This window comes from Gekko japonicus, unplaced genomic scaffold, assembly GCF_001447785.1.
Source record: "Gekko japonicus isolate JY-2015 unplaced genomic scaffold, Gekko_japonicus_V1.1 scaffold2415, whole genome shotgun sequence".
Classification (NCBI taxonomy): domain Eukaryota; kingdom Metazoa; phylum Chordata; class Lepidosauria; order Squamata; family Gekkonidae; genus Gekko; species Gekko japonicus.
The window spans coordinates 119,218-134,970 of NW_015168117.1; the positions used below are offsets into that span (position 1 = coordinate 119,218).

The 15,753-nt window shown below is 52.6% G+C and overlaps 1 protein-coding gene across 1 annotated transcript in view; it reads right to left on the reverse strand.

Annotated features, from left to right (window-relative positions):
• Positions 1–3,250: 3,250 nt before the first annotated feature.
• IL1RAP (interleukin 1 receptor accessory protein) overlaps positions 3,251–15,753 on the reverse strand; it is a 125,093-nt gene continuing 112,590 nt past the window's right edge. Inside the window, exon 11 of the mRNA XM_015414877.1 lies at positions 3,251–3,650. Within this exon, the coding sequence (XP_015270363.1) occupies positions 3,286–3,650 (365 nt within the window). The 3' untranslated portion in view covers positions 3,251–3,285. The remainder of the gene's footprint in view (positions 3,651–15,753) is intronic.

The following is a 15,753-nucleotide window of genomic DNA, read 5'->3' on the forward strand; positions in this document are numbered from 1 at the left end:
GAGGATAAGTCTATCGATGGCTGCTAGCCATGGCTGACGGGAGCCGCCACGTTCAGAGGCACTAACCCTCTGAATCCCAGAGCCAGGAAGCGACAACATCAAGGGAAGGCTTGGCCTTTATGCCTTGTTGTTGGCCCTCCAGAGGAACCGGTCAGTTGAGACAGGATGCTGGACTAGAAGGACTATTGGTCTGATCCAGCAGGGCTCTTCTTGATGTTCTTATGGAGGCCTCGGCCTCTCTGCCCTTTTGTTGCCCATCCAGAGTAACTGGTTGGCCACTGTGTGAGACAGGATGCTAGACTAGATGGACCTTCACTGGTCTGACCCAGCAGGGCTCTTCTGATGTTCTTATGAAGGCCTGGGCCTCTCTGCCCGGTTGTTGGCCCTCCAGAGGAACTCGCTGGCAACTGTGTGAGAGAGGGTGCTGGACTAGATGGACCACTGGTCAGATCCAGCAGGGCTATTCTGATGTTCTAATAACAAGCCCTGATCTATTATATCCCCACTCACTTTCTGAAGTTTGGTGAAGGCTCCATGATGGGGGAACCCTGACCCACGAAGCTGAGATTTCCTTGGGCCGCAGCATGAAGAGCTGCCATCGGGAAGGCACAGTGGGGCTGAGGGTGTCCACGGCCAGAGGGAATAGCAAGATGGAATCAAAATAAACACACACATGGGGAAAAATGGAGACGGAACTGAAGCACAACAGAAAATACCAAAATAAAAACTTTATTGAAATGCAAAACAAACAAAAAAACGTTTTTAATGCAGATGGTATAGGAAAATGCAGAACAGAAAGGAGAGACAAAAAAAATGGACCAATGAAACAAGCACATGGAACCGGCCACCTTGAGAAGACCCTCGCTCAGAATTGGCTTCCACGCTGTCATCCCCTTCCCACAGGCGATTAGGCCACTGATTCTTTGGGGCTTACAATCTCCTTTCCCTTCTCCTCCCCATAAGAGACAACCTTTTAAGTTGGCAGGGCTGAGAGAGCTCTCTCGAGGACTGCTCCTGAGAGAACAGCTCTGGGAGAACTTTTAACTGACCCAAGGTCATCCAGCCAGGTGCAAGTGGAGGAGTGGGGAATCAAACCCGGTTCTCCCAGATTAGAGTCCGCACTCCTAACCACTACACTAAACTGGCTTTCGAAAGCTTCGCTCCCTCAAATCTGGTTGGTCTCGAAGGTGCTACTTTACTCGAACGTAACAGCTTGTTATGTTTCCCTAGTGAGAACTGAGATCCTCGGCCTTCTCCCTGTCAGAATGTTTAACTCTCTTGCTGTTGACTCCGCCGTGAATCCAAACAGGGAAGGGGTTCAAGAGCCCCAGGGGGCCTTCCTTAAGGGGCCTGCTACCTTCTCAAATCCCTTCAGCCTCTCATTCGCGACCTGAAGTCGCCGCCACATCCGAAGCTGCCGCGCCCCAGGGTTAATCGCTTTTAGGCCCGCTCACCTCCGAGCCGTAGCGTGTGTGTCTGTGTGCGGAGGGGTAAAGGCAGCAGAGATAAATATTGGAAAGATGAAAACGTCACAGCCGACGGGCGGTTTCAACCGGGGGGGGGGGGGGGGTGAGCCCACAGGAGACTTCTTGTAAACCTGGACAGAACGTTTTAAATGCCTGTGGCCTAAGAATTAATACTGAACGCGACAGTGAAAACCTATCGCCTTTAACGGTGTGCGTTGCCTGCTCATGGGCTAGAAGGGGAAAGAAAATGCAGGCAACTGTCCAGGGAGATAAGGCCTTTCGGGCCGCAGCACAGGGGTGGCGTCTTGCCGACTGGGGCAACTCTCCTTAGGCTGTGCATGGGCGAGGGATTGGGTAGGGGAAGAACAGAACAGAACAGCACTGCTCCGAGGAAACCTGCTAGGATCCGGCCAGCTCATCACGAGAATCTGCCTGATGTGGCAGTGCGAGGTGGAAAACCAAGCTAACACTAGCCTTGAGTTTGTCCTCTGGAGAAGAAGAAGAGATTGGATTTATACCCTGCCCTTCACTCGTAGTCTCAGAGCGGCTTACCATCTCCTTTCCCTTCCCCCTCCCCACAACAGACACCCTGTGGGGTAGGTGGGGCCGAGAGCGCGCTGACAGAAACTGCTCTGAAATAACTTGTGACTGACCCAAGGTCACACCAGGTGGCTGCATGTGGAGGAGTGGGGGAATCAAACCCCGTTCTCCCAGAGCGGAGTCTGTGCTCCTAACCGCTACACCAAACTGGCAAAGGGGCGGGCGGCAACAGAAATGTGGGATTTCTCGTGGGGTGTGTGTGTTTTGTGTGTGAATGAAGAACAATGCAAGAATGTAGGATCTGAGAACAGCCCAGTTGGGCAAATCTCCCTCGATGTGCACCCAGGGCTGTGGTGTCACACCGCGGTGTGGTTGCTGTGGGCAGATCCTAGATCGAGTCCCCTGCACCCTGTCTCCGTGTGAACACCAACTGTCCCTCCAGACAAGTCATCTCCATTGACTTAGACGATCCCCATCGGGAATGGGGAAAGCTGGCTTCCGACAGTGTTTTGGGCAGGACTTGGCCCGTCCAGACACAAGAGAAATGGGCCAGTGACGCTCGAGGACGGAAGACTCGAGGACGGCAGGGCAACGGTGGCCTCCCTCCTCTCGGTGTGCCAGAACTCCACCACAATCCCACACCACAGGGCCCCCGATCCCCTTGGCCTGAAAGGAACCTGCTTCCTCACTGGACGGAAAACACACTGGCTCTGTGAGTCACTCACCGAGGAAGGGGGCCCTGGGCACGCATAACCAGGGGTCATTTCCTGCAGGAGCGCACAGGAGCGGAGCTCCGGCAGTAAAGAGCCCAGGGGGCGGGCACATGTGACAAGCCCCGCCCCCTGCTCCCAGCAGCCCTCAGTCAGAGCAAGAAGCAGCCAGGTAAGGTGCAGAGCCCCCCCCCCCAGCCCAAAACCGTCCAGTGGCACCTTTACGACCAAGTTTTATTTAGGTACAAGCTCTCCCTCCTCTGTGAGGACAGATCTGCACAACCCCCCCAGTGATGTCAGGGGGTGTGGCATATGCAAATGAGTTATGCTAATGAGTTATGCTAATGAGCTCCTGCACCTCTTTTTCTACGAAATGAACCCTGCACATAACCACATGTGGGCTGCATTAAAAAAAAAAAGTTCTGGAAAGCTGTGCTCAGACCGAGCACCGGAGAGGGGGGGGGCTCCTTTCCAGCGTGCCCAAAATCCTTGATTAGGGTCCTCCCGATTTCACGCCCCCCCCCACTGCTTCCCGCTCTGGATTCTCAACCCTCCCCCTCCCTCCCCTTTCAGATTTTCTCCAGGGAGGAGTAGCAGAGGTCCTGCGTGTCCCAGGAGCTCTTGGGCCTGCTCTTCACCGGCAGCTCCACCCGCAGCTGCTTCCAGAACCTTCCCTGGGGGTACCGGGACTTCTCCCCCTTCCACTTAATGACGCGGAGGGCCGCCCTGGCCTGCTGCAGCTCCTTCACCTTGCTCCTCTGGATGGCCTTGTACTGGAGGAGGATGACCCGGATGGTCCCCTGGGAGGCCATGCTCTCCAGGCCCGCCTTGAGCTCCAGCAGGGCCTGGGTGCCCTGCAGGACATAGTTGGGGCTCAGCACCACCAAGAGGCGGCGACTTCTCTGGATGAAGCTGAGGGTCTCGTCCGTAACAACTGGGAGAGAAAACAGACCGGACAGGTTAGGGGAGGGAACGGCACGGCCCTCAAGCCGCCGGGGAAGGAGAGCGCGAGGAACATGAGGAAGAACCTCCGGACAGGGAGAGCGGTCCCTCAGTGGGACGGGCTCTCCTTCTTGGGAGGTTTCCAAACGGAGGCTCGGTGGCCCTCTGACCGCCATGTGGATTCTGTGAACTTGGGCAGATCAGGAGAAGGGAGGGCAGGAGGGGTTGCCTCAGGGCTTGTGGCCAGTGCTCCCTCTAAGCTGTGGAATCTTGTGAGCAAAAATTCTACTATGTGAGCTACTAGCATTAAAGTTGTGAGCGAGCGGTTTGGCTGCTTGGCTGCTGCATGAATTAGCTTGCTCTGGAGCAATACTCCCTCTAAGCTGTGGAGCCTTGTGAGCAAAAATTCTACTTTGTGAGCTTCTGGCATTAAAGTGGTGAGCGAGCGATTTGGCTACTTGTATAAATTAGTTTGCTCTGGAGCCCTCCTTCCTGAGCGAAGACAGAAACGTGTGAGCCAGAGGCTAAAGAACTGTGAGCTAGCTCACACTAGCTCAGCTTAGAGGGAACACTGCTCTGGAGCCACCCTTCCTGAGCTAAGACAAATATGTGTGAGCGAGAGGCTAAAAAACTGGGAGCTAGCTCACACTCACTCAGCTTAGAGGGAACACTGCTTGTGGCCCTTTCTTACAGGCCCAGGGAAATGCTGATCGCCAGTTTGGGGTCAGGAAGCTATTTTCCTCCAGGCCAGTTTGGCCAGGGATCCCGGAGGGTTGTTTTTTGTTCTTGTTGTTGCCTGCCCTCTTCTGGTCATAGAGCAGAGGTCACTGCGGGTGTGAAGGGGGAGGTATGGGTGACTTTCCTGCAGAGTGCAGGGGGTCAGACTAGATGACCCTGGAGATCCCTTCCGACTCTACGATTCCATGATTCTAAGAAGAAGAGTTGGTTTTTATACTCCGCTCTCCTCTACCCGAAGGAGTCTCAAAGCGGCTGACAATCGCCCTCCCTTCCTCTCCCCACAACAGGCCCTTTGCGACCTAGGCGGGGCAGACCTCTCCAAGAAGACCTGAAAAGCCAGGACAGAACTTTCTGTTCACACATTCTCACATTTCAAGTTCCCGGCCCTTAAGACTCCTGGAAATTGTATGGGCCTGGAGACGGGCCATGCAAGACCTCCAGTGGGGCATGCTACGGGGTGCCTGACAAAACTTCTCCCCTTCTCCTTGGGGATATTTCTGTGCCCACCCCCTAACTGCACCCCACACATCCTTTATTCACCTACATAATTTTTCTGTTGGTATTTTTTAAAACATGTGCCTGTGTGTGTGCACCTGGGAGTCATGGTGACCACTGGGGACTGACCCCTACTGGGGGCCTGGAGGATATTCAGAGAGGTGGATGAGTAAAGCCTGCCCCCACCTCCCACCTCTGGTATTCCAAGGAGGTCTCCCCTCCACAGTCCTTGCCAGAGTCGGCCTTGCTTCGCTTCCGAGTTCTGACAAGATTGGGCTTGCCTGAGGCTGTCCAAATCAGGGCACCTACATAATTATTTTTTTTTGACAGACTGAAGTACTCCTTCTGGGGTTAGAAAATAATTTGTTCTACTAGCCCTTCTGGAATTTACACACGCATAGTCGCCCCGGCTATCAATCATACGACGCCCACGTAATATGATTAACTTATTTCATAAACATAATTTCAACAGCCGTTTCCCTGCAGAGTTAAATTTAAGATTTTTAGCCTTCCTATCACAGTTACCTCAGTCTACACAATCATTTAAACCCCCTCCGTCCAATTTAAGAAGAAGAGATTGGATTTATCCCCCGCCCTTCACTACCCAAATGAGTCTCAGAGCGGCTGACAATCTCCTTTCCCTTCCCCCCCCCCACAACAGACACCCTGTGAGGGTAGGTGGGGCTGAGAGAGCTCTGACAGAAACTGCTCTTTTTCAAGAACAGCTCTTGTCAGAACTAGGGCTTGCCCAAGGTCATCCAGCAGGTGCAAGTGGAGGAGTGGGGAATCAAACCCGGTTCTCCCAGATTAGAGTCCGCGCACTTAACCACTACACCAAACTACATCATTTATCTTTCATCTGCCTGTTGTTGCATTAAAATCACCCACCAGTATTGTGCCTGCTTCCAGACAGAGATTACAGATATTTCCAGCCCAATTCCTCCGTAATCTCCATCTTTTGTTCTGTTGCGGCACACCCTGTGGTGAAGAGTCCCCGCAAAAGCTTCACCCACTGGGCATCAGCCCCATTTGTGGATGTTCAATGGATGTTCATTCACCTGTTCTCACTTCAACAGCACTTTCACGCACATTAAATAATGTACTTCCAATGCACTTTGCAACTAGATTTTACTGTGTGAAAGGGCAAAATCCAATTGCAAACCGTCTCCGAAGTGGATTAAAATGGCGTGATTCAGCATGTGCGAAACCGCCTATCTCTAGGGCAGTGGCCGGTTCAGCTCTTCCGCTCGCCTCTTTAGAGAATTATATTTTAACGTTATTTTTTCCAAAACGTTTACGGGCTGCCTTTCTCCTTTGCTTACGACTAAAAAAAATTATTAAAAAAACTGCAATAAAGACAATATAAATATAGCGACAAAAACACATAAAAGGTCTCAACTGAAAAACTTCACGCAGGACTGCCGATAAATAGAAACTAAATCAGTCAAAGGCAGCCCTAAATAAATCTATCTTCAAATGCCGCTTCTATACATGGTAAAGTGCTCGATGCAGGGTAATTTTTTTTATCGGAAATTGCACTTTATCCAGAATTTAAATTTTTATCTCTCAGATATTATGCTTTTACTCCTGTGAAATGCCATTAAAGGAATTCTTTGTGTGTGTACCTCATGAAGATCAACAGTGCCTTCTGATATTTTCGGGGGAGGGGGCGGAGGCATAGAACATAAGAACATAAGAGAAGCCAATGCTGGATCAGGCCAATGGCCCATCTAGTCCAACACTCTGTGTCACACAGTGACCAAAAATATCAGGTGCCTTCAGGAGGTCCACCAGCGAGGCCAAGACACTAGAAGCCCCCTCCCACTGTTGCCCCCCCCCAAGCACCAAGAATACAGAGCATCCCTTGCCCCAGACTGAGAGTTCCTATCTATACCGTGTGGCTAATAGCCATGGATGGACCTCTGCTCCAGATGGTTATCCAATTCCCTCTTGAAGCCGTCCATGCTTGTAGACGTCGCCCCCTCCTGTGGCAGTGAATTCCATGTGTCAATCACTCTTTGGGTGAAGAAGGACTTCCTTTTATCTGTTCTAACCCTACTGCTCAGCAATTTCATGGAGTGCCCACAAGTTCTTGTATTACTTGTATCTTGTAGAGCTGGTTCCTTGGTTTAAGGGTTATTCTTATTTGAAATCGTTGACTCCTGCGGCCCCTGTCCAAGTGCAGTTGCCGGGAATTAATCGCATAAATTTGCCCCCCCCATCAAGCAATTCATCCCACCAGGTCCGCAAATACATCACCAAGTGCCGATGTACTGCGCCGAGCGAGGCACGCAGGAGGCGGCTTGTATTTGGGGAGCGATCTTGCCGAAGTTTGAGTGGGTTTGTGCTTCGGTTTTTGGAGAGTTGCCCTTGGGTAAATTTGGAAAGATGACTAATAAACCTGAAGGATGGTCTCTCTCCATCTGTCCCCGTGTGCCAACAACACCCCCCTGGCTGTCATTTTTTCAGCCTGCCCCCCTCCCTGGCCTGCAAGCTTGGCGTCCGACTGGGGGCTGTGCCTCTGGAGAGGGCCCCCCGAGGACATGGGCACGGCACGCCCTTTTTGGAGAGTTTTAGGAAGCGCTGTGAGACTGTCGCGGAAGAGAAGTTGAGAGCTGTGGGCACGGGGGACTTCCGTGTGGCGTTTTTAACAGTTGTTTTTACTTGCTGTGGTGTGGTTTTAGTGGTTTAGTGGGTAAATGGTAAGCCACCTTGCTCGACACACAAGAAGAAGAGGAGGTGGAGGAGGAGGAGGAGATTGGATTTATACCCCCACCCTTCACTACCCAAAGGAGTCTCAGAGCGGCTTACAAACTCCTTCCCCTTCCCCTCCACACAACAGACACCCTGGGAGGTCGGCGGGGCTGAGAGAGCTCTTGAGAGAAACGGCTCTTTTTCAAGGACAGCTCTGACCAGAACTACGGCTTGTCCATGGTCATCCAGCAGCTGCGAGTGGAGGAGTGGGGAATCCAACCCGGTTCTCCCAGATTAGAATCCGTGCAATTAACCACGACACCAAACTCTTAACCGTGCACTTAACCACTACACCTAAGAAGAAGAAGAGGAGGAGGAGATTGGATTTATACCCCCCACCCTTCACCACCCGAAGGAGTCTCAGAGCGGCTTACAAACTCCTTCCCCTTCCCCTCCACACAACAGACACCCTGGGAGGTAGGCGGGGCTGAGAGAGTTCTTGACAGAAACTGCTCTTTTTCATTCTGACAGAACTATGGCTTGCTCAAGTTCATCCAGCAGCTGCGAGTGGAGGAGTGGGGAATCCAACCCGGTTCTCCCAGATTAGAGTCCATGCACTTAACCACAACACCAAAATGGCTCTCTCTATATTTAATAAAGGGTGGGATAAAAATTGAGTAAATCAAACCGAATCAAAGTAAATAAATACATAAATTACACAAATGGAGGCAACACTATCCCAACTGTCCAGATGTATCCTTGCTTCTCGCCCATCCCCGGCCAAGAAATTAAGGAGAAATGTGGATTAAGAAAACAGAAGAAGAAGAAGAGGAGGAGGAGGAGGAGGAGGAGGAGGAGGAGGAGATTGGATTTACAACCCCGCACTTCACTCCCTGAAGGAGTCTCAGGCTGCGGCCACACACGCCAGTTGAAGCGGAGGGGAAGCGAGGCCATTCCCTCCGGAGTAATTTGAACCGCAGTTGCAAGATCACACATCTCCCTTTGCAGCTGCGGGCTCAGCCCGTCACTGTGTGATCAGATGCCTTTCCGTATGAGGAAAGGTTAAGGCGCTTGGGGCTCTTTAGCTTGGAGAAACGACAACTGAGGGGTGACACGATCGAGGTTTATAAGATTATGCATGGGAAAGAGCAGGTAGAGAAAGAGGTACTTTTCTCCCTTTCTCACAATACAAGAACTCCTTGTGGGCACTCCATGAAATTGCTGAGCGGTCGGGTTAGAACAGATAAAAGGAAGTCCTTCTTCATCCAAAGAGTGATGAACACGTGGAATTCACTGTGGTAGGCTACAAGCATAGATAGCTTCAAGAGGGGACTGGATAAACATCTGGAACAGAGGTCCATGAGTGGCTGTTAGCCACAAGGCGTAGATGGAACACTCTGTCTAGGGCAGTGATGCTCTGTATTCTTGGTGGGCAAGAGTGGGAGGGCTTTTGAAGTTCTGGTCCTGCAGGTGGACCTCCTGATGGCCCCTGGGTTTTGGCCACTGTGTGACACAGAGTTTTGGGCTGGATGGGCCACTGGCCTGATCCAACATTGGCTTCTCTTCTGTTCTTAACGTCAAGCTGAAGTTACCCAGGGGGATGGGTGGGTGCTGCCAACCTGCACTTCCCCAGTAATCAGTGGGTGAAAAAAAGGCACACTTTGACCTCCTTCTATTTGCATTTCCATTCAGCTTCACTGGCAGATGCATGGAAAGGGTGGGGAAATGTTATTGCAACAACAACATCATATCTTTACAGCGACACATTCCTCCGGTAAGGCGGGGGGGGGGGATGCGGGGTGGTCCACGGATCTCCTTGTAGCACAGCTTGGGCCTCCTCGCACTGAAGAACGACATCATTTGGTACTGCTCTAAAACAAGGGCTTCATTATCCATCCCCCCACCCCCCCGGACTATAGAAATCGGAGGAGACTTTTAGTGGGGGAAGGATTTCACGGAGCTCCTTTACCCCCTGCTCTTCACAATCCTTTGGGCAACGATTCTGCCCGCTCGCCTGCAGTCCAGGAGCCCGGGGCTACGCGTACGTTGGGCCACATCCGGCGGATCTCTTCTGCCAAAGGCGGTGCTTTTTTCTCGCCCAGAGAGCTTCCAGCCCACCCCCAGAGGCTCTTGTCCTCTTTCCTGGGAGAAATCTTTGCTGGATCCAAAGCAGACGCCCCAACCGACTAGATGGACAGGGTTGCCAACATTGGGTTGGGAGGTTCCTGGAGATTTGGGGTGGGGGCGGAGCCTGAAGAGGGTGGGGTTTGGGGAGGGGAGGGGCCTCAGCAGGATCCAGTGCCACAAAGTCCATCCTCCAAAGCAGCCATTTTCTCCAGCGTGAATGATCTCTGCCGTCTGGAGATCAGTTGTAATACCAAGAGATCTCCAGGCCCCACAGATGGTTTTGCCTTCGACACAGCAGAGGGGGCAAATTTATGCCTGCCAAGGGCCCAGCCTGCAGCCTCTGCTTGCCTGTATCAAAATGGGGGGGGTTTGTATACCCCGCCCTTTACTACCTGAAGGAGTCTCAGAGCGGCTTACCATCTCCTTTCCCTTCCCTTCCCCACAACAGACACCCTGTGAGGCAGGTGGAGCTGAAAGAGCTCTTTCGAGAACTGCCTCTGAGAGAACAGCTCTGAGAGAACTTGTGACGGACCCAAGGTCACACCAGCAGCTGCCTGTGGACAATGCTCCCTCTAAGCTGTGGAGTCTTGTGAGCAAAAAATTCTACTTTGTGAGCTACTGGCATGAAAGTGGTGAGCGAGCGATTTGGTTGCGGCATAAATCAGTTTGCTCTGGAGACATCCTCCCTGAGCTAAGACAAAAAAGTGTGAACTGGAGGCTAAAATTCTGTGAGCTGGCTCACACTAACTCAGTTTAGAGGGAACACTGGTGGGGAATCATACCTGGTTCTCCCAGATCAGAGTCCGCGCTCCTAAACACTACCCCAAACTTGCCAAGAAACTTTGCGAAAAAGCATTCAAGCTGCCATTCCCACAGAAAAGCACTGGTGCAGGTGAGCGTCCTTCCAAAGCACCATGTTTTAAGTCAGGATTTATTCATTCGCAAGTCGCAGGCAGGCTCTCAGCAGTCGGCTAATGAATTCAAAGCCGGTCTGAAGGGCTGTCTTCGCTCTCTACTCTCCAAAAGAGAGGAGAACCCGTAGTTGCTCCAAATGGGAAAACGCTCCCCCTAGAGGGACGGGAGTGGGGACACGGATTGGCTTTGATGGATTCCTTGGCTGTGGCCCCTGTCGGCAAAAAGGCAGGATGCTCCCGCGGCCGAAGCTTGCTTTCCGAGGACAGCTCTTCCCTCTCTCTAGGAAAGAAGACTCGATGCTCTTCAGGAAGGCAGACAGGCGCTGACAGCAATTTCATGGCTTGCCACGCTTCCCACGGAAGCAGATTAGTCCGCTTGAGCTTGAAAATGGGAGCACGGCACGTGGCCCTCTTGGAAAGAAACCACTTGACTGCTGGAGGCGGTGCTCGTCCGGGTAGGGGGGGGGGAGGAAGAACCGGGAGGCACAGCAGCAGGGGAGTGCGACCCTCAGCCTGGGAAAGCCCCGGGAGCGAAGAGGCATTCAGGGTTTTGACAAACCGCGATCTAAAAGGCTGGTCCTAGCTCTCCTGCAAGGTGACCAACCTCCAGGTGGTGGGCCCCAGAGATCTCCCAGAATTACAACTCATCTCCAGACGACAGAGATCAACTCCCCTGGAGAAAATAGGCCACTTGGGAGGGTGGACCCTGGGGCAGGGGTGTCAAACGTGCGGCCCGGGGGCCGAATCAGGCCCCTCAGGGCTTTCCCTATGAGGAAAGGTTAAAGCGCTTGGGGCTCTTTAGCTTGGAGAAACGACAGCTGAGGGGTGACATGATTGAGGTTTATAAGATTATGCATGGGATAGAGCAGGTAGAGAAAGGGGTACTTTTCTCCCTTTCTCACAATACAAGAACTCGTGGGCACTCCATGAAACTGCAGAGCGGTCGGGTTAGAACGGATAAAAGGAAGTACTTCTTCACCCAAAGAGTGATTAACACATGGAATTCACTGCCACAGGAGGTGGCGGTGGCTACAAGCACGGATGGCTTCAAGAGGAAATTGGATAAACATCTGGAGCAGAGGTCCAGGGCCGGCTCACTCACTAGGCGAACTAGACATTCGCCTAGGATGCGCTGGCCCTTAGGGCACCAAACTGCACCTGCCCCCCCCCTCCCGCAGCCAAAAGCCCTGCATGATCTCCCTGACTGGGTGGCAGCCGCTGCCGCCTCTTTCTCCCCCCGACCACGGCAAGTGCGCCCAGAAGCGCTGGAGAGGTCCATCAGTGGCTATTATCCATAAGGTATAGATAAGAACTCACAGGCTGGGTCAAGTGATGCTCTCTATTCTTGGTGCTTGGGGGGGGGCAACAGTGGGAGGGCTTCTGGAGTCCTGGCCCCTCTGCTGGACCTCCTGAGGGCACCTGGTATTTTTGGCCACTGTGTGACAGGATGTTGGACTGGATGGGCCATTGGCCTGATCCAACATGGCTTCACTTATGTTCTTATGTCTGGGGCCAGTGATGCTCTGTATTCTTGGTGCTTGGGGGGGGGGCAACAGTGGGAGGGCTTCTAGTGTCCTAGCCCCACTGCTGGACCTCCTGAGGGCACCTGGTATTTTTGGCCACTGTGTGACAGGATGTTGGACTGGATGGGTCACTGGCCTGATCCAACACTGGCTTCTCTTGTGTTCTTATGTAGAAACGTTGGGGGGGGGGGGGTTTCACAGCCACCAGGAGTCAAGGAAAAGCTTCCAAGTTAGGCCAGAGGGTGGGAACGTCACAGCCAGGGATCCGTCGGAGGCATGCAAGGATACAGTACAACTCGTCCGTCTTCTCAGCTCGTCTAAAATAGCAGCGGAGCAGAAGGAGCCAAGCAAAAGCACAGGGAGGTGCTTCCCGTCTGTTAGCAGACATCTGTGACTAAACCCAGAAGACGAGGCAGACTTGGCTGGAAACCACCCGTGGCTGGGCTCCCCCATCTCTCGGCCCAGCGTGGCGGGGAGCGCCTTCGCCAGTGCTCCCTCTAAGCTGTGGAGTCTTGTGAGCAAAAATTCTACTTTGTGAGCTCCTGGCATTGAAGTTGTGAGCAGGCAGGTGATTCGGCTATTGCATAAATGAGTTTGCTCTGGACTGGAGCCACATCCTTCCTGAGCTAAGACAAAAATGTGTCAGCCGGAGGGTAAAAAACTGTGAGCTAGCTCACACTCACTCAGCTTAGAGGGAACACTGGCCATCGCCCATTCCTTACTGAGTCATGGGGTCAGGACCGCGGCAGCCGTCAAATGTCACTCTGGAGCCGAGCCCACCCCACCCTCCCATCGGGCACAGCTGCTTTGCTGCTGAGGTCAAGCCAGGTCCCTTTGCTCCCCGGCACAAGGAGTCGGTGAGAAACCCTCACCTTTATTTGTGCAGACGTTTCCCTGTTCCCAGAAGCCGACCTTGGAGACTGAGGGCATGTCTCAGTCAAAGCAGAGACGCAAGGGTAGCCCAAAGCTGAATCGCTGTCACATCTCGTGTACGCATCAGCAGACAGGAGTGGAAAGGCCAGTCTAGGTTTTTGTTAAGAACATAAGAGACGCCAACGTTGGATCAGGCCAAAGGCCCATTCAGTCCAACACTCTGTATCACACAGTGGCCAAAAATACCAGGTGCCATCAGGAGGTCCACCAGTGGGGCCAGGACACTAGAAGCCCTCCCACTGTTGCCGCCCCCCAAGCACCAAGAATGCAGAGTATAAGAACATAAGAACATAAGAGACGCCAATGTTGGATCAGGCCAATGGCCCATCCAGTCTAACACTCTGTGTCACACAGTGGCCAGAAATACCAGTGCCATCAGGAGGTCCACCAGTGGGGCCAGGACACCAGAAGCCCTCCCACTGTTGCCCTCCCCCCAAACACCAAGAATACAGAGCATCACTTGCCCCAGACCGAGAGTTCCTATCTATACCTTGTGGCTAATAGCCGCCGATGGACCTCTGCTCCATATGTTGATCCAGTTCTTTCTTGTAAGAACGTAAGAGAAGCCAATGTTGGATCAGGCCAGTGGCCCATCCAGTCCAACACTCTGTGTCACACAGTGGCCAGAAATACCAGGTGCCATCAGGAGGTCCACCAGTGGGGCCAGGACACCAGGAGCCCTCCCACTGTTGCCCTCCCCCCCAAGGACCAAGAACACAGAGCATCCCTTGCCACAGACTGAGAGTTCCTATCTAAACCTTGTGGCTAATCGCCACTGATGGACCTCTGCTCCATATGCTTATCTAATTCCCTCTCATAAGAACATAAGAGAAGCCAATGTTGGATCAGGACAGTGGCCCATCCAGTCCAACACTCCGTCACACAGTGGCCAAAAACACCTGGGGCCATCAGGAGGTCCACCAGTGGGGGCAGGAAACTAGAAGCCCTCCCACTGTTGCCGCCGCCCCCCCCAGCACCAAGAATGCAGAGTATAAGAACATAAGAACATAAGAGACACCAAAGTTGGATCAGGCCAATGGCCCATCCAGTCTAACACTCTGTGTCACACAGTGGCCAGAAATACCAGTGCCATCAGGAGGTCCACCAGTGGGGCCAGGACACCAGAAGCCCTCCCACTGTTGCCCCCCCCAAGCACCAAGAAGACAGAGCATCACTTGCCCCAGAGCCCCTATCTATACCTTGTGGCTAATAGCCACTGATGGACCTCTGCTCCATATGCTTATCTAATTCCCTCTTGAAGCCATCCATGCTTGTAGCCGCCGCCACCTCCTGTGGCAGTGAATTCCATGTGTGAATTGTTGCGTGTCGCACTGACTGCACGACATGGCCTGTATTGGCTGATCCGTCATTGAGGTGGGGGTTGGACCAGATGGCCTGTGTGGTCCCTTCCAGCTCTGGGATTCTGGGATTCTAGGATTCTAGAAACCCGTCTCTGGTCCTCACGAAGGTGGGGAAAGAGCTTTGCAAGAAGCACTCCTGGAACACCCCGAGCCCTCAAATCACTCCTCTCCAATGCTCCCTCTAAGCTGTGGAGCCTTGTGAGCAAAAATGCTACTTGGTGAGCTGCTGGCATTAAAGTTGTGAGCAAGCAAATTGGCTCCTGCATAAATGAGTTTGCTCTGGAGCCGTCCTTCCTGAGCGAAGGCAAAAATATGGGAGCCGGAGGCTAAAGAACTGTGAGCTGGCTCACAGTAAACTCAGCTTAGAGGGAACACTGCTCCTCTCCATGCTGCACCTCGCCAGATCCTTGTAGCTCCCCACCCACAAGAAAACCATGGATCACTCTCCTCTGTCCCACATCATCATCTGCGTTACTTATTAAGAGGAAATGGGGCGGGGGGGGGGCAGGGTCGGAGCGTAAAACAAACCTGCAAGTTAACTATTATAGATATAAGCCGTTCAGTAGGCATTGGCTGCAATACCCCAGAGGAGAAGAGATACAAAGGAAGTTAAAATTATAGATAGATTTATCCTGGTGGACCATCGGGCTTGAGGAAGAATACGGTGAAAATGGAAAATGTACATTGTTTGCCTGAACTGAGGAGTCTGCAAACTTTCCATGAAGATAGTTCCGAAGAGTAGCCACGCTGGTCGGCAGAAAAAGAGCTCAGTTCAAGTCCAGTGGCAAGAAGGAGGAGGAGGAGGAGGTGAAGATGATGAAGCAGCTGGGGCACCTTCCGTATGAGGAAAGGCTGAAGAGTCTGGGACTTTTCAGTTTAGAAAAGCGATGACCAAAAGGGGGTGATGATCAAGGTTTCTGAAATGATGCATGGGGCGGAGAGAGTTGACAAAGAGGACTTTGCCTCCTTCTCCCCAAAGACTGGAACTCGAGGGCATCCAATGAAGCTGATGGGCAGTAGGTTCAGGAGAGACAAAGGGAAGTACTGCTTTGCACAGAGAGTGATTCAAACGTGGAATCCGCTGCCAGAGGATGTAGTGATGGCCACAGGAATAAACAGCTTTAAAAGTGGATAAGACAGATTCACAGAGGATAAGTCTATCAATGGCTAGTAGCCATGGTGACTGAGGGGAACCTAGAATCACAGTTGGAAGGGGCCATACAGGCCATCTAGTCCAACCCCCTGCCCACTGCAGGACCAGCCTAAAGCATCTCTGACACATATTCGTCCAGCCTCTTCTTGAAAGCTGT